This window comes from Eubalaena glacialis, chromosome 1 (assembly GCF_028564815.1).
Source record: "Eubalaena glacialis isolate mEubGla1 chromosome 1, mEubGla1.1.hap2.+ XY, whole genome shotgun sequence".
Taxonomy (NCBI): Eukaryota; Metazoa; Chordata; class Mammalia; order Artiodactyla; family Balaenidae; genus Eubalaena; species Eubalaena glacialis.
In genome coordinates, this window is record NC_083716.1 from 26,771,551 (window position 1) to 26,794,124 (window position 22,574).

Genomic DNA, 22,574 nt, shown 5'->3' on the forward strand with positions numbered 1-22,574 from the left:
GAACCTGCCCCTCTCCATTACTTTTGACTCTCTGTAACTGGGAAATTTTTTAATTCCTAAGGCACCGGGTTGGGAATTATTTTCCTGCCTACAATAACTTTTCATACAGTAGTGTCTTCCACTCAATGATCTCGAAGAAATTCCAAGAGAAAGGGATAGAAGAGAGTCCTGACTACTGCTGCTATTAACTAAAGGTTCCCTGCAACGTGAAGGGATGGAGGAAATAATTTAGAGAAAAATGCACTGGGCTCATTAGAAAACAGTGACACATAATCTCTCTTCACTTCCATTTTCTCATCCATCAATGTCAATTCTAACTCCCCATGAAAATTAAAGATATACTGTTACTGAAGCTATTAGATGAACGATGTTTTAATGACCAAAAGATCATCTATACCAGTAGTTCCAAATGCCAGTCTTCAGACCAATGTTAGCATGTTGCCAAGTTTACACCTATCCAGGAAAAAATGAGAAAATCAACCAAAATGTACTTTTTTTTCAAAAAAAGCAAATTTTATACAATATAAATTATTTTCCTTTGTTCTGGGAATAGGTTCCTCCCCGTGTGTATTAAAATTTCCTTTTATTAGAGTGTGATGGTAATAGATGTTTAGAAACTGTTTACTTTGTAATAGATGTTTATTAATGTCTTATAGACCCATATAAGAACATGGCAACCTCAAATTGTCCACGGTAGGGAGTGGAAGGACTCATCTGTAAAATCCAAACATCCACGAGTTACTGATCAATCCAAACCGAACTACAGACAAGTACTCAGGACTACATATTTCAGCATGCACTGCGAATCGCTTCAAAGGGACTACATATCCAGGCATGCAATGCAACCATCAATCGGCGTCCCCTTCTACTTATCTACTCAGACTACAAAGCCCAGGGTACTGTGGGTCGGAAACGCGACGCCCCGTCCCTTAAAATAGGCGGGGCTCCGAAGCCGCCTGGATTTCTAACTCAGGTGCAAGGCATGCTGGGTGTTGTAGTTCTTCGGAAGCGAGGTCGGGCCGCTCCCTGGCGGCCCTGTACCGGCGGCTAGACTGCGCATGTGTGTCAGTGGCGATAGCGGCGGACCAGGCTGGCAGTTCCTTCCTCGGAAGGAGAGATTCCTCTGCCATGGAGTCCTACGATGTGATCGCCAACCAGCCTGTCGTGATCGACAACGTGAGTTGCATCCCCCTAGCGGGGCTTATGCTCTCCCCCCCGAAGGGATCGCTTCCCGTGTTTCAGTCTGGGCCGCCGGCTCTTTGTCACTGGCCCGGCCTGTCAGGCGGGTTCAGCCGCCGCCGCCTCCGTCCTCCCCCGACCCGTAGTTCGCAGACAGGGCGGCCAGCCGGCCAGCAACCATAGGATGGAGAACCTTGGGATGGATAAAGGGAAGGGTTATAGTCCAGGCAGGGTCCTTGGGCCCTTGGCTCGAGGGGCCTTAACCGCTCTGTGAGCGCCCGGCGCCCGCCCCTCCCCAGTTTCCGATAACTCTATTGGCTCCTCTGGTTCTCCATCTTGACCGATGACCCCGCCTCTGGGCCTTGCAGAATGAGGGCAGCCCTCTGCAGTGATTGGCTCCCGCCCCTGTCGTTCTTCCGAGCCGCCATAGTGTTTCGCCTCTCTGAGGGGCGGGGCGGTGCACGAGGGCTGTTGGGATTGGTTTCTGGGACTCCCAGTGGTGCGGCCTGACTGGCTAGGGCCCGCCTGCTGGTGGAGAAGGGCTAAGTTTCCTTAGATTCCGAGCCGGCCAGAAGGCTTGGCGGTGTACCTGGGTGGGGCCCGAGAGTCTGGTGCCAGAAATGGGCTTAGGATTTCAGTTTTTTCTGTGATTATAAATTACAGAGTTAATAAAAGTCGAGAAGAAAGGAGAGTGACAAAGCAAGCAGGGAGGTACCTTCCTCTTCGGAACGCCTAGTTACTGGGGGAAAAAATTACTAAACATAATATTTGCCAGGCGCTCTAGCGCTTACACGGGGGTTTCACATACATTCGAACTGGATCCTCACAAAAACCGGGTGAATAGTTGAGGCAGGAATTTTGAACCTCGTTTTACAAGTGTGAAAACTGAAGCGCGAAGAGGTAAAAGTGAGCCCAAGGTCGCGCAGTGTAGGTGCCCTAAATCCGGTGCTTTATCCATTATTCCTCTTGATAGTACCCCATGCAAATGCATCAGTAGTGACAAATGGAAAGAATCTAAATACAGCTCTTATTTTTGGCGGAAAGAGGCAGTTGTTTAAAAAAAAAATGGATTTCTGCCTTCCACTCAAAGGTTTGGTCTCACGGAGATTGGTTGCTACCTTTCTAATCCCCTTCTAAGTCTCTAAGTCCCTCCATTGAGGAAAAACTGCCAATTCTGTCTTAAACTGACTGTCAGATTCGCTCCGTTGATTCAGCTCTTGGGACCTTGCGCACTTGCAAGGTCCTTTCATTTGCATCATCTCATTTAAGCTTCAACACTGATATGTAGACAGGACTTGAAATATGCAGAAAAGTGAGGCTTGGAGAGGTTAACTAACAGTATTCAAACCACCTGGTTTATGAATTAAGGAGCCAAGACTCAGATTGAGATTGGGTTCTAAATTCCTCACTTTTTCCAAGGAAAGGTGCTTCTTTGGTTAGCTTTCCTTCTCTCCAGGAAGGAGGTTGAGCTCAGTGAGACATCTCATGTTGGGGAGCAATTTTTTTTTTTTTTTTTTGTCTGCTTCATTAGACTATTAAACCCTGGTGGGAAAAAAATGGTATTCCTTTGTTTTTCATTACTCTCTCTTTCCCCACCTCCCTCCCACATACAGTATCTAGGGCCTGACACCACTATGTGCACATCGGATTTTTAATTTTACTGATGGGTGGGGGGATAAATGACTGAATATCTCTACCACGGTAACAAAGATGTCCCTAAATAAAGGATTGTGGGGGGGTGGGGGGAGCCTAGTTAGTTACTGCACAGGGTTGAGTAGGACTCCTTGTTCTTGATGTTGATTTTCAGAGAACAGTATTTCTATCTTCAGCCAGTTTGTATGTGCTTCATCTGCCTTTTTCTTAGTTTTAAAAAGGAAAAAAAAAGAAGAAATTAGCAATCTCCTGTTTTCATCAGCAGTGCAGAAGGAGTAGTCTGTCCATCCCACCAGATCCTTTGCTTCTGGATTTGTCAGGCAGCAGTTCTATCTCCATCCGTTTTCTTTAATGTCACTTAAGCGAATGCTTCTTAGTTCCTTCTTTCTCTTTCTTGGTAGTGTATTTGAAATGCATCAAAGCAGTGGTGCATTTTCAGTTTTAAGACTTAAGGAATAGACTTGCTTTTTTCTGGGAAAACATTTCCTTTATTATGCCAACAATCCCACCAAAAGTTAAAATAGGAGAAACTTAAGTAATTTTCCCACTAGGATTTACTGAGCATCTGCCACAGTTTTAGATATGGGGCCTCAGGTAGTTCTTGCTGTTTGATATTTAGAGAGTTTTGTTTTGTTTTGTTTCAAAGTGAAAGATGGATAGGAAAAATCATTTGAAATATTTGAGCCAACTTTATATTTTGAGAATGTGTCTCTAGCAGATTCAACAGCTCCATAGCTTACCATGCTTACAATTTTATTTCTGGGCTAAAGAGAGTATAATTAGGGCTTCCCTGGTGGTGCAGTGGTTAAGAATCCGCCTGCCAACGCAGGGGACACGGGTTCGAGCCCTGGTCTGCGAAGATCCCACATGCCGCGGAGCAACTAAGCCTGTGTGCCACAACTACTGAGCCTGTGCTCTAGAGCCCACGAGCCACAGCTACTGAGCCTGCGTGCCACAACTACTGAAGCCCGCACGCCTAGAGCCCGTGCTCCACAGCAAGAGAAGCCACCTCAATGAGAAGCCCACGCACTGCAACGAAGAGTAGCCCCTGCTCGCTGCAACTAGAGAAAGCCCACATGCAGCAACAAAGACCCAATGCAGCCAAAAATAAAATAAATTTATTTTAAAAATAAATAAATAAATAAAGAGAGTGTAATTAAAAGAAAGGAGAGCAAAGAAAGCAGGGAAAAGAGAGAACAGCCCCATTATCAGTTCACAGCCTTTCCCAGTCTTAAGACAATTGTTGACCACCCCTTTCATCCAATTCTGGCACCAAACCAATTCATCAGAATTTAATGAGGAAAATGGAGGGGGGTGTGTGTGTGTGTGTGCACGCTTTAATGACAATGACAACAATAAAGTGATTGGTATTTTAAAAAACGTAAGTCATGGGACTTCCCTGGTGGCGCGGTGGTTAAGAATCCGCCTGCCAATGCAGGGGACATGGGTTCGAGCCCTGGTCTGGGAGGATCCCACTTGCTGCGGAGCAACTAAGCCTGTGTGCGACAACTACTGAGCCTGTGCTCTAGAGCCCACGAGCCACAGCTACTGAGCCTGCGTGCCACAACTACTGAAGCCCGCGTGCCTAGAGCCCGTGCTCTGTAACGAGAAGCCATGACAATGAGAAGCCCGCACACCGCAATGAAGAGTAGCCTCCGCTCGCCACAACTAGAGAAAGCCCGCGCACAGCAACGAAGACTCAATGCAGCCATAAATAAATAAATAAACAAACAAACAAAGTCATTCTTCCCAAAGGCATATCATAGATAGTAATATAAGAAAGAGGAGGGCAGCTCCCAGGCCACATTCTGAGGACCACAACACTTTGATTAGAATACTATGTTTAATCTGAAGCTCAAATCTTTGTGAAGATCTCGAAGGTTAAGTTCTTTCCTAAAATGGATCAACATTCTGGTCAATTTTAAGATTGTCTTCGTGACCATACTGTGTGGGCCTAAATGCAGGAACAATACCAGATCTTTACAAGTTTTTCAAGCTAAGAATTTAACTGTTTGGGGGGAATGTTATGCTGCTTCAGCCCCCTTTTTGAAAAGTGGGAAAATTTAAACACACAGAAAAGTTCAGAGAAGTATATAACAAGCACCCATGTAGCATGTGTCTTCCACCCAGATTTAATAAATGTCATTTGCCATATTTGCTTCATATTTTTTTAGGAAATAAAACGTTAGAGATATAATTGAAGCCTCTTTGTACCCATCTACAATCCCATCCTTTCCTTCTGGTCCAGACATAACCCCAGAAGCAAACCATCATCATAAAATTGATGTGCTCCTTTCCATGCATGATTTTATGGACACATGTATTTTATAATGTGTGTGTGTATAGTATTTATGTTTTGAATTTTTACTTAAGTGTTATCATCTTATTTGCCAGCTCTCCTTATTATAGAAAATTTCAAATATAAACAAAAGGAGGGGGAATAGTATAACAAACATCCACATATCCATCACCTAGCTGAAATGGTTATCAACTCTTGGCCAATCTACATTCCCACCCACTTCCCTCTTCCACACTCTTTTATTTTATCATTTATTTATTTTTTTATTTTTTACTTATTTGGTTGCACCAGTTCTTAGTTGTGGCAGGCGGGTTCCTTAGTTGTGGCATGCATTTGGGATCTAGTTCCCTGACAAGGGATCGAAGCCTGGCCCCTTGCATTGGGAGTGCGGAGTCTTATCCACTGCGCCACCAGGGAAGTCCCCACACTCTTTTAAAAACGTAACCAATATACTATTATCAAACCTAATAAAATTAATAATAATTCCTTAATATCATCAAATATCTAGTCAATGTTCAAATTTCACTAATTGTCTCATTTTTTTTTAACAATTTGTCATCAGCTCTTTTTTTTTTTTTTAGCATCTTTATCGGAGTATAATTGCTTTACAATGGTGTGTTAGTTTCTGCTTTATAACAAAGTGAGACAGCAATACATATACATATATCCCCATATCTCCTCCCTCTTGCATCTCCCTCCCAACCTCCCTATCCCACCCCTCTAGGTGGTCACAAAGCACCGAGCTGATCTCCCTGTGCTATGCGGCTGCTTCCCACTAGCTATCTATTTTACATTTGGTAGTATATATAAGTCCATGCCACTCTCCCACTTTGTCCCAGCTTACCCTTCCCCCTCTCCGTGTCCTCAAGTCCATTCTCTACATCTGCATCTTTATTCCTGTCCTGCCCCTAGTTTCTTCAGAACCATTTTTTTTTAGATTCCATATATATGTGTTAGCATACGGTATTTGTTTTTCTTTTTCTGACTTACTTCACTCCGTATGACAGACTCTAGGTCCATCAACCTCACTACAAATAACTCAATTTCATTTCTTTTTATGGCTGAGTAATATTCCATTGTATATATGTGCCACATCTTCTTTATCCATTCATCTGTTGATTGTCATCAGCTCTTAAGATCTGCTGATTCACTTACGTTTAAGGGACACTAGAATTAGCTGAGGAAATTAAGTCAATATATTTATGTAACACCGTCACTTGTGGTGTGACTTTCAGGCTGTTGGTTATACAACTGCAGCAAGAATCCATCCGTAGTTTGACGGAGAGAGTGAAGAGGAGGTGGCTTGCAGAGATAATCTCACTATTCAATTATGTGTATTTTGAGAGCCACGGATGTGCTTCACATCAAGCTAGAAAGCATGTCTAGAATAGGGGTCTCGAACTCAATGCCTGCGGAGGCCAAGCAGATACATTAAAAAGGTCGGGGGGGCCGGGGGGAGAAGGTAGCCTTAACGACAGTGTGAGGAATCTGGAAGGTGCATTGGGCACACCTGACCAAAGGGCCAGCTGCTTCTCATTTCCAGCCAGTTGTCCCCATGTAGGAATGCAGGCCCAGTGTTGCCATGTCTTCTGATTTTTCAAGAGAAATCAGAAGTATTAAATTTCATGTGCAATCTCTAATTTTTTAACTGTTAGAAGTTAATGTAAAAGTAGTTTGTGGTCTATGGAGACAGAAAGTAGATTAGTAGTTGCTTAGGGCTGGGGGTTGGTGGTGGTAAGGATGGAGAGTGGCTGCTAATGGATACAGCGTTTCTTTGGGGGATGATGAAAAAGTTTTAAAATTAGATTGTGGTGAATGATTGTACACTCTGTGACTATACTAAGAACCACTGAATTACACACCTTAAATGGGTAAATTGTACGGCATGTGAATTTTATCTCAATAAAGTTGTTTTTAAAAAACTACCTTGTGGGGGACTTCCCTGGTGGCGCAGTGGTTAAGAATCCGCCTGCCAATGCAAGGGACACAGGTTCGAGCCCTGGTCCGGGAAGATCCCACATGCCGTGGAGCAACTAAGCCCGTGTGCCACAACTACTGAGCCTGCGCTCTAGAGCCCAAGAGCCACAACTACTGAAGCCCGCGCGCCTAGAGCCCATGCTCCTCAACAAGAGAAGTCACCTCAATGAGAAGCCCACGCACCATAACAAATAGCCGCAACTAGAGAAAACCCACGTGCACCAACAAAGACCCAACGCAGCCAAAAATTAATTAATTAATTAATTAAAAAAAAAAAAACTACTTTGTGGGCCAAACAAAATATGTCTTTGGGCCAAAATGGGCCACCAGTATCCTAGAATCTGAGGCTCCACCTCTCAGCGTCCTCTTCCCACTTGTAAAATGTCAGACAGCTAGCCTCCTTCCCAGCATGTCAAGAATAATCAGTGCTTAGGATAAGGTTGCCCAAGCCACAAGGCCTATAGCCAGCAGGTACTGGGAGAGCCTTGCTGAAGGATTTGCTATTTGTTTGCCTGCGTCAGAAGGAGAATTGTCAGTGGTGGCTGGCAGCAGACTCGAGTCCCCAAAATCAAATGTTTAATGAGACTACTTTTTCAAGTAGCTTCTAAAAGGCATTTGTTTACTTGGCTTTTGTTTGCCAGAGTGAATAACAAAGAGAGTGGCAGCTCATTTGCCAGGTATACAGTTCCTAGTTACAAATACTGTTAAAGAAATTGACATGACCCTGAAGAAATTGACATGCCCCTTTTATATGCTCTTATGGTATGGCTTGCGCAGACTAGAGGCAACTCAGCTGGCTCCCCCATCCCCACCCATTCTTCACCCATTCTTCAGCTGGCCTGCCAGGCAGCTCGTGGAGCTGCAGGGACAAGCTGGGTCTGGTTCCACCAGACCCAGCTTCGTTCCCAACACTGCCTTTGCCTTCCCTGTACCACCTCTGCCTGGGGCTTCTGGCATTCCAGCTGCTCATTCAGGTTCCATACTTTAGGCTTCATCAGCTCAATCATTTGAGCTTGGTTTTCATTTTAGTCAGCCAGCATCTATTCAAGTACCTTGCACATGTGAGATACTGCTGATATACAGAGTCTCTGACTTCAAGGAATTTGCGCTGAAAAGAGACAAAAGTGGAAACCATAAATCCGAATAGAAAGCAGAATGAGGGGACTTCCCTGGCGGCCCAGTGGTTAAAACTTCGCCTTCCAATGCAGGGGGTGCGGGTTCGATCCCTGGTCGGGGAGCTAAGAGCCCACATGCCTCATGGCGAAAAAAAAAACAAAACATAAAACAGAAGCAATATTGTAACAAATTCAATAAAGACTTAAAAAAATGGTCCACATCAAAAGTATATATATATGTTTTTTTTAAAAAAAGCAGAATGAAATTTATGCTACCTAGTAAAACAGGTAATGGTGATATGGGGAGATAATAGGAAGAGGATAATTAATTCCAACTGGGGATTAGTCTTCAGGAGCAAGGCGGTGGTATTTGAACTGGGCCTGTTATACTCTTGCTGGGAAGGATGGAGAGAAAGAAAAGAACCTGACATCTTAATCTGCCTTGTCACTCAGCCTCCAGTCCTTTTGCTAGTAAACTCAAAATCAAATATCCAGGAAAATCATCTCTTAAAAATATCTAGGAACTTTCCTGGCAATCCAGTTGTTAACACTGCGCTTCTACTATGGGAGGCACAGGTTCAATCCCTGGTCAGGGAACTAAGATCCCGTATGCCACGCGGTACGGCCCAAAAAAAAAAAAATCTAGAGTCTGAAGCACAGACTCTAGATTACTTTTCTTGTTCTCAACCTTTACCAGGAGATCCAGTTAGTCTGCTGGCATCACCACACCCAGATGAAGGCAGTGGGCAATTATTGGAAGCTTGAGCTCACAAGTTCCCAGAGTTCTCTTGTACGGTGTTCTTCTCACTAGTTGTGCTGCTGTCCCAGAGCCCTTGGGTTTGCAGTAATATAGTCTTTTCCTCCTTCCCGATCTTTGAGCTCAGTTTACAGCTGCACCTTTTCCAGGCTCCTTGCTGTTCTGCCCAGGCCAATGAGTTTGCACATTGTCTCCTGTTTTTTCTGTTGGCAGAGGTTCCTGCTGTCTTAGAGAACTGGCTTGCCCTGCTCTCCTCCCATACTGCTTTCCCTGTCCTTCAACCACTTCTTACCTCCTCCCTCTGTCTTACTACGATCAGGCACCAGGATGACCCATCTCACCCCACCCCACCCCCTGCCCTTCTCCTATAGAAGAGCAGACTGGAGAGGGTGTGGAGAAAAGGGAACACTCTTGCACTGTTGGTGGGAATGTAAATTGATACAGCCACTATGGAGAACAGTATGGAGGTTCCTTAAAAAACTACAAATAGAACTACCATACGACCCAGCAATCCCACTACTGGGCATATACCCTGAGAAAACCATAATTCAAAAAGAGTCATGTACCAAAATGTTCATTGCAGCTCTATTTACAATAGCCAGGACATGGAAGCAACCTAAGTGTCCATCAACAGATGAATGGATAAAGAAGATGTGACACATATATACAATGGAATATTACTCAGCCATAAAAAGAAACTAAATTGAGTTATTTGTAGTGAGATGGATGGACCTAGAGTCTGTCATACAGAGTGAAGTAAGTCAGAAAGAGAAAAACAAATACCGTATGCTAACATATATATGGAATCTAAGAAAAAAAAAAAAAAAGGTCATGAAGAACCTAGGGGCAAGACGGGAATAAAGACACAGACCTACTAGAGAATGGACTTGAGGATATGGGGAGGGGGAAGGGTAAGCTGTGACAAAGAGAGTGGCATGGACATATATACACTAACAAATGTAAAATAGATAGCTAGTGGGAAGCAGCCGCATAGCACAGGGAGATCAGCTCGGTGCTTTGTGACTACCTAGAGGGGTGGGATAGGGAGGGTGGGAGGGAGGGAGACGCAAGAGGGAGGAGAGATGAGAACATATGTATGTGTATAACTGATTCACTTTGTTATAAAGCAGAAACTAACACACCATTGTAAAGCAATTATACTCCAATAAAGATGTTAAAAAAAATAAAAATATAAAAAAAAAAAAAGAAATAAGAGACAGAGAGGGATCCAGGGCTGTTGCCAGGAAGCCTTTGGTACCAAGGTAACCTCGGCTAGTTAGCTCTCCTGATGTATTTACTGCTTGCTGTGTAGGTCCTGGAAATATCAATATTACACTCGCCCCAGGAGAAGTGGTCAACATGCAGCAGGAAAAGGCTTGCCCTAATTACACTTGCAGCTGCAAACTGTGTTGGGGGGGTGGAAGGACGAGGGTATCAGGTGTGGTGGTAGAAGAATTAAGAAGGAAGAAAACAGGGTGAATCTCAAGCAGTATCAGGCCTCAACACCTGTCCTGCGTGGAGTTGATGTCCAGAGTCAATGTTTAATTTGGCTGGGCCCGGGTGGTACCAGAGATGATGGTGGGAGACATCAGATTCTTCTCAGACAGTGCTTTAGGGCTTTCCTGCTCTTTACCTCAAGAGACCACAAGTAAAGCAAAGCATAGTGAAAAAACAAAACAACAACCACAAACCCCCCACAAAGCATAGTGGTCTGCACCTGTAGTCAGAACCAGACAACATGTGTCATATTGGAGTTAACTTCAAGTATGGCAGTGCTCGTGGTGGTGTCTGTCATAGAGGCCTTGGAGGGCAGGGATAGCTTGGGTCTGAGCTGGGAAAGTAGGTTAGAAGCGTTCCGTGGTGGTATAACAGAATCGTGCGCTCTTCCCACCTTGGTTATGTTCCTAAACTTGGCTGCTTTGGTGCTTCTAGTCACTTTCCTCTTCTCTCCTCAAGAGTTCTTTTTTTTTCCCCCTTTATTAATATTAATTTCCCTTTTTAATTCTGAAAGTAAAACATGTTCAATGTAGAAAAGTCAAAGAATACATAAAAATCAAATAATATTCAGAGTATGCAATAGAAATGCCCCTCACCATCCCCAGCCCCACTGCCCTCCCTTTGGTGTGCGTTCACTGTTCAGATTCTCATACAAGTGGATATAGTATACATAAGTATAAGGTCTCTCTCTTTTTAAAGTAAAGATGGAACCATATTATACATACTGTATGATATATATCTCCTCTTGTTTTTGTGATATTGTGACTTCTCTTTCTCTTTCTCCTCAGGGATCCGGTGTGATTAAAGCTGGTTTTGCTGGTGATCAGATCCCCAAATACTGCTTTCCAAACTAGTAAGTCATTCTGTAGCTTAGTCAGAAGCTTGGGAGGCTTGTCAGCTTTATTATGGTGTCAGCCCTCCATCTTTTAGGGAGAAAGGATCTCTCATTTGGGTCAGCCTTGGTACTCAAAACAACAAGCAAGGGACAGGAGCTGGCTTTTGGAGTAAGCAGACAGTTGCCTGCAGGGTACAATCCGAGAGGTGAATTTTTTTTTATTTGATTTTATCTGATGCCAAAAATGTTATCATTGGTGACTCATTGCTTTGGATGACAGTCTCTTCATGGAACCCTCTTCTTAAAATTCTCCTATCACCCAGGATGGGGTTTAACATTAAACCATACCTACCGTCCTAGTGAGAATGAGTTTTTGGGATTTTTTTAATAAATTTATTTATTTTTATTTTTGGCTGCATTGGGTCTTCGTTGCTGCACGCGGGCTTTCTCTAGTTGCGGCGCGAGGGCTTCTCATTGCAGTGGCTTCTCTTGTTGTGGAGCACGGGCTCTAAGCGTTCAGGCTTCAGTAGTTGTGGCACGCGGGCTCTAGAGCGCAGGCTCAGTAGTTGTAGTACACGGGCATAGTTGCTCCGCGGCATGTGGGATCTTCCCGGACCAGGGCTTGAACCCGTGTCCCCTGTGTTGGCAGGCAGGTTCTTAACCACTGTACCCCCGGGGAAGCCCAAGAATGAGTTTTTTTCTCAGCACTTTCTTCCTAAGGCAGAGAGATTGCAGGCAGGAAAAGGGCACAGGTGCCTGGGAAAGGGGCTCAAAGCAGCAGAAAAAGGAAGAAAGGCCATCTGTCAGTTACAACATCACAGTTTTCCTTAATAGGAGGCCTGGGCAGGAGGCTAAGGAGACAAAAAGTTTTTGAGTTAATCGATCTAAATGAATTCTTGTTTCCCTGTCTCTCTTGATCTGCATATATACTGTGGAAAAAGAAGAACTAGAGGTATTGAATCCTCCAGAATTTGTTTTAATAACTTATAAAATAATATAAATATAATAAATATATGAAATACAAATGACTTAAAATAATAAATACAAAATAAAATAATACATGTTTATTATAGAAATTGTGGGAAGTGCAGAAAAGTAGAAAGAAGAAAATCAAAATCAACTATAATCTCATTCCTCAACAATAATCACAGTAGAATTGAGTATATTTCTTCCCATCCAAGTACGTGCATCAGTACATCCTTCCCGTGTTCTGTCATGTGTTGTGTCATGAAATGAAAAGTGATGGACCTCCCCGCTCTCTTTTGTAGTGTGGGCAGACCCAAGCACGTTCGTGTCATGGCAGGTGCCCTCGAAGGCGACATCTTCATTGGCCCCAAAGCGGAGGTAATCCCCAGTCCTACTGAAGAAACCTCAAGCCAGCAGGGGACCTTCATTATTCCCCACTCGGGCAGTGTCCCACAGTGGGACATGGCCATGAGTAAAAGGAGCAATTTCCTCTTGAACTCTCCCCTTTCACTCTCTCATTCTAGAGAGAGTAAACCTAGTTGGTTTCTTTCTCCCAGGAACAGCCTCTGGTTTTAGAGAAAATATATCTGGAACCCCACTTTGGGAAATAGAGACCAGTCTAGAAAAGAGGGCTTTCACCTTCCTTCTGTATTCTGTCACTACATTGCCAATGATTAAGTTGACTGGCTTCGTTATTTTTTTGGCAGAAGTGATTAGGGGGAGATTCTAGCTGGGATACCCTGGGGATAAGTTAACTAGCACAGTTTGGCAGAGCCCTCAGGCAGCTTCTAGAAGCAGAACAACAGAATCATTGTTGCCAACCTTGGTTGCAAATGCCAGGAGATTGTGTCCTGGAACCAGGCAATGAGGAGGGTGCCACCCAGCAGCCCACGGAAATGCAGAAGCCCTCTGCTTTGCCAGCTGGTTGGGCACCAAGTACAGTTCGCAGCATACAGTTTAGAGACTTGGAGGCTGGGTGGCCCGCCCTTAGCTGTGGTTGAGGACTGCAGGCCCTGGAAGAGCAGGGCCCACCTGGCAGCCCTGCTGAGAGGCTGGCTGCTGCTGTAAGTGCTGCTCTCTGCCCCCAGGAGCACCGAGGACTGCTCTCCATCCGCTACCCCATGGAGCACGGCATCGTCAAGGACTGGAACGACATGGAGCGCATCTGGCAATACGTCTATTCTAAGGACCAGCTGCAGACTTTCTCAGAGGAGGTGAGGGTCCTATGTTCAGGTGCCCCTGCGGGGTGTGCAGAGCAGGCAGAGCCCCTACCCCAGAGATGAGGCAGATGACGATGATAACTGCCACAAGCGTTTGAGTCTTATGTTCTAGGCACCAGGCCATGTGCTTTCCAGACATGTTTGCATTTAATCTTCACAGCATTCCTATGAGATACAGGTAGTATTATCTCCATTTTATAAACAAGGGAACAGAAGGTCAGAGAAGCCAGGTGGTGTTTTTAAGATCACCCAGTGAACAGAGTAGTAGAGCTGGGATTCAAACCCACGTCTTTCAGACTTCAGAGCCTATACTCTTTACCTTCTAAGAAAGGAAGTCTCAACTCAGAAACACAAAAGGAAGGTGCATACTAGGCTTATCAGAATTTCCAGGGGAGGGATATGTTCCATTTTTTAAAAGTACAGTCAATATTGAAATTCAACTTTCTATTTTGAAAAAAATTAACTATTATTTTTATCGTAATAATTCCAAATTTAGAGTTTAGCAAAATCTTGACAATTGGAGCTATACAGTAGGTACAAGGACCTATATAAGAATCTTGGAAGACAAGGAGGGGAGTAGGGGATGAGGACAGAATGAGACTTTAAAGGGGGTGTGAATTTAGAAAGTTGAGAAACTGACTTGGGTGGGGATAGGTGACAAGCCCAGTTTGTCCTTTTTTGGAGAGAGGCTGACAAAGGTTGCCTGAGCTCTCCAGCCAGCCACACAGTACTAATGAGGGGTGGGAATCTGGCCTCGCCCTGATTGCCGTCTGGGCATCTTTCACCAGCATCCTGTGCTCCTGACGGAGGCGCCTTTAAACCCGCGGAAAAACCGGGAACGAGCTGCTGAAGTTTTCTTCGAGACCTTCAATGTGCCAGCCCTTTTCATCTCCATGCAAGCTGTGCTCAGCCTGTGAGTAGCAGCTGGCTGGCTAGCCTGGCCCCTTGTGGGGAAAGCAGTCCTTTGGCAGAATCGAGGCTGCCTCTCCTTTGGGTTGGTTCAGAGTCACCTGAGCATCTCTGCCAGGGAAGGTTGGATGGTGGGAAAGGGAGCATTGAGGCTGTCTCCCAGTCTCGTAACTCCCTGCTGGTTTGGTGCCAGAGGCGCTCCACTCAGCCTGCTGGGAAGGCCATGTGCTGCAGCAGCTCTCCCTGCAGGGCCCTGTAATGACTTCGGGTATTATTTCAGGGCCTACTTGTGCCGGGTGCTATGCAAGGCTGGTGATAGGGTCGTGATGAAAACACCTCTGTGTTCCCTGTTCTCACACCCCCATCATTCTGTCATGCTCCCAACCTGCCTCACACCAGAGTTAGGTATATTGCCAAGATCGTACACTGGTGACCTACAGACGGCATGTGTTTGGCCCCATTAAAAAATTGTGAGCCAGCATTTAAAAATTAGGACATTTCCTATCAAAATCCAAATTTCTGGCTTCTCTGAAAAAATGGAAAGATCTGGTAATGCTGGGCCTGCATTCCTCTAGAACAAAAATCAGCTGGAGCTGAAATAAAATAGCAGCTGCACTTTAGATAGGGTTTGCAAACTTGACTTCACCACAGTCCTCTCCATTGCCTGTTGTCCTCCCAACACGAAGGCAGAATGTCAGTTGCTATTTATGAAACATTGTGGGTTTTTCCCCTCATATCACAGAAATATATGTCTGTACCCTTGTCCTTACCAAAAGAGAAAAAACTAAGGACAGACCTAGAGGGCCATGTGGGAAAAAGCTAGTTTTTTATGAAAGTGAAGATATTATTTTCTTTTACTCATTCACTTTTCCTGCCTGACCCCTGTAGGCATTTGAGTTTTTTCCTCTTGTCTAGAGAGTAAAAACTGTCCCTCAGGCTGGGTCCCTGAAGCAGTTGAAGGCCAGGCCATCTCCTGTGGTTAGAAGGCCTGCTCTGCTGGGGGTTGGGGAAGGAGCTTGGAGAGGCTCAGCTCCTTTCCTTCAGGCACTACAGGCTTGCTTGCTTCAGTGCTCAGGCTGCCTTCGTACTTAGTCCAGTTGAAGGCTTCTGGAGAAGGCAGGCCCCAGCTTTAGTTTAGCTGACATTGAACTCCAGCAAGAAGTGAATTTCTTCCCAGAGTGAGGAGGCAGGGGTTGGTGATGGTTTGCCCCCTTTGCTTCAGTTATGCCACCGGCAGGACCACGGGTGTGGTGCTGGATTCTGGGGATGGCGTCACCCACGCCGTGCCCATTTACGAGGGCTTTGCCATGCCCCACTCAATCATGCGCATCGACATCGCTGGCCGGGACGTCTCTCGCTTCCTTCGCCTCTACCTGCGCAAGGAAGGCTATGATTTCCACTCATCCTCCGAGTTTGAGATTGTCAAGGCCATAAAAGAAGTAAGTGTTGCCCCCATGGGCCCAGGGCTGGGAGAGGGAGTGGGAACAGCAGCCAGGACCTCCGCGACCTGAAGCGAAGAGCGGCGAAGCTCCTGTCCTGGGGATCAGGCTCTGCCCTCCGCAGCCAGGCCTCCTGGCAGCTGTGTGATCTCCAGCTGGGTCCCCTGACCCTGACGGATTCACCTTCCAAAGTGCTGCCGTCTTGTGGTAGAAAGGGAGCTGCCTCTATTTCCTAAGCTGGGTGATGAGCACACCCATGCTCGTTTATTTAATGTTTTTTATACATTACGTACAAATTACGTACGTTCTTTTACATCCTTGAAGAAGTCAGAATACTTTTTTCTTTTTAGGTAAAATGAACCCTCCTGCCACCTATAGCTCTAGGTGACCTCGGAGCTGGGTAGGCGGTACCCAGAACCGTATGAGTAGTAGGAGAAAAACACCTGAGTCTGGAGTAAAACTAGGGTGTGGTCTCAGACCCAAATCCAGAAAGCTGAGTTGCCACGCTTGCCCACCAGGAAGGTGGAGCAGGTGAAAACGCATATGCTAAGAAGGGGCAGGGAGATTTCTGTCAGCCCTCACTGGGTGGCACTTAGGATATGCAGCTCTAATGACCTTTAGGGCAGTCACTGCAATGGGCAGATTTCTGCAGCAGCTCATCACTCCCGGGGACTTTGACTGGGTAGGCGCCAGGTTTCCTGCCTGCCTGACTCGTGCTTGGTTCTGCAGAGAGCCTGCTACCTATCCATAAACCCACAGAAGGATGAGACACTAGAGACGGAGAAGGCACAGTACTACCTGCCCGACGGCAGCACCATTGAGGTAGGCGGCCGGACCTCTCCCCTCAGGCCCCCCAGGCCCCAAAAGCTCTGGGCCCAAACCAAACTTCCCACGGCCAGGCTGGAGTCAGGTCCTTCACACCGTCTGCCTGGAGCAGCACAGCTCTTGAGCTGCAGCATCTCCTGCAGAGCGAGGTGCCAGGGACTTTGCTTGTCCTGTGTGGAGGGGAGGAGGCACCAGAGGCATTTTCCTAGGTCGGAATGGGATTAGGAAGGGTGAGGTATAGTGCTGTCCTTAACCACTTAGGCACAGTGTAGGGTGAGTTCCATCTCCCTGGACCTCCATTGATAGGAAGAAATTTCCACAAATGAATGAATCCATCTATTAAGTCTCTGGCTGGCAAGTGCCAGAGCTAGGATTACACACAGGAGCATCCTCTGTGTAGTTTCCCAGGAGCCCTGTTTGTTCCTTTTCGTTCCCAGGGGCCCTCTCTTTGTTCCTTGGGGCCCTTGACGTACAAGGTCTTGCCTGAGCGTGGCCTTCCTAGCCACCTGGTTACTAAGCCGTGGGCAGAGGGCCCTCTTCCATTCCCACCCCCAAAGGGACCTCAGCCCCCACCCCAGCCTGAGAAGCTTGCGGCCCCCCCGCAGATTGGTCCTTCCCGATTCCGGGCACCTGAGCTGCTGTTCAGGCCGGACCTGATCGGCGAGGAGAGCGAGGGCATCCATGAGGTGCTGGTGTTCGCCATCCAGAAGTCTGACATGGACCTGCGGCGCACACTTTTCTCTAACATTGTCCTTTCGGGAGGCTCCACCCTGTTCAAAGGTTGGTCTTTGCTCTCAGTGCCCTTCCCCAGGAAGCTTCCACATACTGCTGGGCCCAGACGCCCAGAGAATTGACGTGAGATTCTCCTTTCCTGCCCATTCAGGTTTTGGTGACAGGCTATTGAGTGAAGTGAAGAAACTGGCTCCGAAAGATGTGAAGATCAGGGTAGGAGCATGCTGGGGGCGGGGCCAGGGGCTGGGTGGAACTGAGCCTCCAAGGATCTGGAGGGCCATGTGGCGTGGCCTCCCCTCCTGCTCTGCCCAAGTTTTTCGGGCACCGCCAGATGGCTCCCAGCTTCTACTCTGCCCCTGAAGCCCGCCAGAGGGGAGGACCCATCTTCACTCTCCCTCTTCACAAAAGGGGGCAGTTCTGATACCCAGATGTGGCAGGGTGCTAGGCTGAGGGCCCCACATGTGGTCTTTCAGGGAAACTGTAACACTGACAGGAGACTGACTTTGGCTGCTCCCCTGTGGCACAGTCTAACATCTTAGTGACTGCTGAGGAGAGCTGGCCTGCCTGAGGAAGGAGGGATCCTGAATGGAGGAGTGTGGTTCCTGCCGTACAATCTGCTTCCCACCAGCCCCCGACAGAGCCAAATCTTGCCCCCAGATAGCCCCAGCTTCCCTGGGAGCCATAGATACTTAGGGATGCCAGGAACCTGTTTCTTCAGATGAGCACGCTGGCCACAGTACCCCCCAGAGAGGCCACAGGGTCCAGCAGGGACATAACTTAAAGCCTGTTGTATGAAATATATCCACTGAAATGTATCCATGTGTCCACCGGCTCTCACTGGCGGTGAGAATTGGCCATAAAGGTGAGTACTGGCAGGGAAAGGGAGAGGGGAGGATGGACGTCTCAGATTCCTCTTTCCACCCACCCCTGCAGATATCTGCACCGCAAGAGAGACTGTATTCCACATGGATTGGGTGAGTAGCTCTTCTGGGCATAAGAGCGGAACAGGAAGCAAAGGCATTGATTACCCCTCACCACCCCCTCCCTTTAAAGAAAAGCCTGGTCTGGTTTGGTCCCAGGGGGACTGGCTGGCTCCGTGAATACCCACTCCCCTTCTCTGACATTGTTCCTTTGGATTCCCTCCACTCCAGGGGCTCCATCCTCGCCTCCCTGGACACCTTTAAAAAGATGTGGGTCTCTAAGAAGGAATACGAGGAAGACGGTGCCCGATCCATCCACAGGAAAACCTTCTAATATTGGGACATCATCTTCACCTCTCTCTGAAGTTAACTCCACTTTAAAACTCGCTTTCTTGAGTCGGAGTGTTTGCGAGGAATTGCCTGTGTGTATGAGTGTGTGTGTGGGTGTGTGGGTACGAGTGTGTGCGCATATGCGAGTGCCGTGTGGCCCGGGGATCCCAGGGATCCTGGGGCCCAGAAAGAACGATGAACTACCCACGATGGTGACGGCCTGAGACCTGGGGTTGACCACTAACTGGCCCCTGACAGGGAAGAGTGCTGGCAGAGGGCCCTGCTCCGTCAGCAGGGTCTTTGGCTGGCTGTGTGGGACTATGTTTACTACCATAGGGAGACAGAGAGGGAGGTAAACCCAACCCCCGGGAGACCTTGCTGCTGCCCATCCTAGGCTGGGCCAGCCCCACCCCTACCCCACCCAGGGTGCCCTCCGGCCCAAGGCAGCTGCTGCCTCCCCTTGCTCATCATTCTGCTCTCAATGCCTCTTGATCACGGACTGAGGGCCAGGGTTGAATTCTGTCTGGTTTTGTTGCAGTTTGGGTTTAGAAAGCTGGAAAAGCACTCCAGGAGTGGTTACTGAGACTTCGGTATCAGGAGGGGGCAGGATGCCCTCAGCTTCACCTGGAGACCAGGACCACACTGGGCATTTGAGGAGGGCAGGAGTAGTGCTACTTCTGATTGGTGGCAGAGTTAACGCTCTAACCCCCAACCCCCATCCGGGGATCTCGGGAGAGTTTCAGGAGCCTGTTGGCCCCAGGCCCTTGCTTTCCATCCATCCATGGGCAAAGCCATCTTCAGTTTTATTTATTGAAGTGTTTGTTCAGTACAGGGACTGGAGCGAGGGAGCTCACTGCCTCCTGCCCGCCAGTCACCCTGTTCACACTAACGTTTACAGCACCTAAGCTTAGCGTAGCGTCCAGGGCCCCGCCACTCCCTGCTAACGGTGAACTGACAGTATCCATAGGCCTCAGGACCGTTTGGGATCAAAGGCTACACTCAAAGTCACTCCAGCCTCTTTCTTTCTCCCTCTTCCACTTGCTCACCGGCCTGGAATCAACAAGCTGGTTGCTGGTTGGATTTTCTGAAACAGGAGGCTGCTAGCAAAGGAGGGGTGTTGGGGATCCAGCCTCCTTAGGACTGGAGAAAGAGCTGCAATTAAGTTGCCTTTTCCCACGCTAGCTGACCCAGGGGGGACTAGGTTGTAGAGGCGAGATGGCCCCCTCTGGGCTGATTTGTGCCATTCTTGTCTTTGCACTTGTTTGGTTAGAGAGGGGCCAGACCAGAGTGCCAGGAGCTGATGGGCTCAGGCTCACCTCCTCTGGTCCAGTGGGGCCACGTGCCTACCCTGGACTGGGCTGGCCTGGAAGTGGTCCCAAGGCTCTTCAGGCCAGATGGTGCAAAGCTGAGGCTAGCAGATATTCACCGGCACCCTCACCTGTGACACCAAGACCTGCCCTGATCCCAGATTACAGGCAGTATTCTCCCCCATGCCGTCCAACAACCAAAGGCCCTGCCAGGTGTGGGCCGCAGCAGCAGGTGTGTGTGAAAGCGATGTGGCGACCCACAGACTGCAGTGTGCTTAACCAGCTCACCTCCCCCCCTTAGCCCAAGCCTGTCCCTTGCACAGCCTCGCACAAACCACGTTGCCTGGTGGGGCCCAGTGTACTTAAATAAACTTGTTCCAATAGACACATCAGCTGGGCCTCTGTCTGTAGCCAGTGCAGGGTGGGAGGAGGGAGGAGCTGTGGGCCCGGAATCTGAGGCTGTGACTGGGCCTAGTCTGTCCTCTAGAGGGCACTGTTGCACCAGCCAGACTTGGCCTGACCTTAGCCCAAGCCCCAGCCTGTCAGGTGGATGCAGAGAAGACGGTGTTCACAACGAAGACCAGGTCAGGAATGAGGGTCCCAGGCCTGTGCACATGCCCAAGCCCATGGATGAGACTCCACCCCAGATGAGGGGGCCAGCTCTTCACATCTCTGAAGTCAGAAGCTTATTAAAATACAGTTCCCGGGGCCCACGCGCAGATATTCTGATTAATCAGTTCTCCATTTTAAACCTGTATACTTTGGTGGGGGGGGGGAGCGGTTTTCCAGGCACTTTACAAATGTTAATCCATTTGATTCTCCCAACAACCGTACAAAGTGTAAGTATGTTTGTTATTCCCTTTACAGATAATGAAATAGAGCCACAGAGAGATTATCTAATTTCCCAGAGCTCTGTCCTTTGTTAGCTAGAATTTGAACCCAGGCAATATAGCCCTAGGGCCTACATTCTTAACCGCTGTGCACACCCTCAAATAACCATTGGCCTAGAACAGTGGTTCCCAATCAAAGTCAGTTTCGCCCCTTAGGACACACTTGGCAATGCCTGGAGATGTTTGGTCATCACAACTGGAGGGAGATGCTACTGACATCTAGTAGGCGGAGGCCAGGGATGCTGCTAAACATCCACAACAAAGAGCAACCCAGCCCCAAATGTCTGTAGTGCCGAGGCTGAGAAACGCTGACCTCAAGCAGAGGTTCTCAGTCCCAGCTGCACGGTAAAATCACCACAGAGCTTTCCAAAACGCCAGTGCCAGGCGGTACCCAGACCCATGAAATCAGAATCTTGGGGAACAACTCAGACACCAGCATCTTTGCAAGCTCCCCAGCGACTCCAATGTTAAGGACCCCTAGCCTAGAAGTGGCCACTCCTCCTTGCCCACCATGTCCAGCAGTGGTACATGGGAAACGCACTGGGGCTACGACCGCAGGCCTGAAAGCTGTTTTGCTCCCAAGGGCCCATGCGGCCACGGGCCTGCAGGCTCTCCCTGCTACCTCAGTGACTCTGATGTGGGTGGCCCCCCACCCATCTCTGAAAATGCTCCCAGGCTGCTCTTATTAAGTAAGGAATCCTGTTCCCCAACCCACCACTCCCACACACAGCACAGACCTCAGGAGTGGGAATAGAAATGACCGACTTCGATCAGTCTGTGATGAAATGAACCTCGCTGAGAGGCCAGCTGGGGGCGCGGGCGCCCTGCAGCAGCTAGGGCGTGCTACTCCAGGCACAGCTGAGGCAGAGAGTTCTGAGAGAAGCCACCGCAAGGGGCAGGTCGGACTCAGTCAGCTTCCTCTGACTGGGCCAAAGTGGTTTCCGGGCCCACATAGGGCGCCAACCCCAGCCAGGCAGGGGGATAGGCCTCTGTGCCCACAGCAACCCCACGTGACCACAGGGCAGGCCCCCTCCCTTCGTGGTCCTCTTCTTCCTCCTGCCGCATAGGAGGAAGTGGGTCCCTGAGCACAAACGCCCCAACCCTTGCCCAAGCTGGGCCCGACAGCCAAGCAGGAACTTAGACCTCAGTGACGCTCCCCGCGCAGCCCCAGGAGCTCCCACTCCGCCATCTGTCCTCCAGGCTGCACCCCAGGAAGGCGAAAGAGCAGGACACTGGGCTGGCCGCCCAGGGCTGCAGGTAGTGTCCTCAGCAGGGTGGCCTTGCCGCTCCCCTCACACCGTCTTAACGTCCAGGGTTTGGGCCCGTGACAGGTTCTGACGCTGGGCTTTGACCGTGTGCAGGCGTCTCCCATACAGCGTGAACTGGGACCAGGTGAACAGCTGCAGCAGAGCACAGGTGATGGGCACCAGCACCAGCAGGTGGAAGCAGCCCTGGCGGAGTGTCGGGGCCTGTGGTGGGGGTGGAGCTGGGGGCTCTGGCCAGGGCTGGGCACTCCCCACAGGCGTCAGTGCCGGCTGCTGGAAGAGATCATGACCTAGGACGAGAGAGTCCGCAGAAAGAACAGGTCAGCCCTGGTCTCCTCCACAGTCCATGGTGCTGCATCTCACACGCCACGGGCACATGTCCAAACGGCAACTCTTGATTCCTCCCCCAGACTTGCTTCTCCCCTGTTCTTCTCTTCTTGGGGAATGGCACCGCCATCC

The 22,574-nt window shown here is 48.4% G+C and overlaps 2 protein-coding genes across 4 annotated transcripts in view; one reads left to right on the forward strand and one right to left on the reverse strand.

Annotated features, from left to right (window-relative positions):
• Nucleotides 1-1,017: 1,017 nt before the first annotated feature.
• Nucleotides 1,018-20,349, forward strand: ACTR1A (actin related protein 1A). The gene is made up of 11 exons (XM_061200793.1): nucleotides 1,018-1,176; nucleotides 11,266-11,330; nucleotides 12,581-12,656; nucleotides 13,367-13,492; nucleotides 14,287-14,411; nucleotides 15,630-15,846; nucleotides 16,576-16,668; nucleotides 17,277-17,451; nucleotides 17,555-17,616; nucleotides 18,337-18,377; nucleotides 18,555-20,349. Exons 1-11 carry the CDS (start codon nucleotides 1,129-1,131, stop codon nucleotides 18,655-18,657), a joined length of 1,131 nt encoding a protein of 376 aa, XP_061056776.1. The 5' UTR covers nucleotides 1,018-1,128; the 3' UTR covers nucleotides 18,658-20,349.
• A 348-nt stretch (nucleotides 20,350-20,697) lies between these two features.
• Nucleotides 20,698-22,574, reverse strand: part of MFSD13A (major facilitator superfamily domain containing 13A) — a 31,487-nt gene continuing 29,610 nt past the window's right edge. For all 3 annotated transcript variants that reach the window (XM_061200486.1, XM_061200576.1, XM_061200394.1), the window contains one exon: nucleotides 20,698-22,405. In XM_061200486.1, coding sequence (XP_061056469.1) covers nucleotides 22,143-22,405 — 263 coding nt within the window. In that variant the 3' untranslated portion in view covers nucleotides 20,698-22,142. The remainder of the gene's footprint in view (nucleotides 22,406-22,574) is intronic.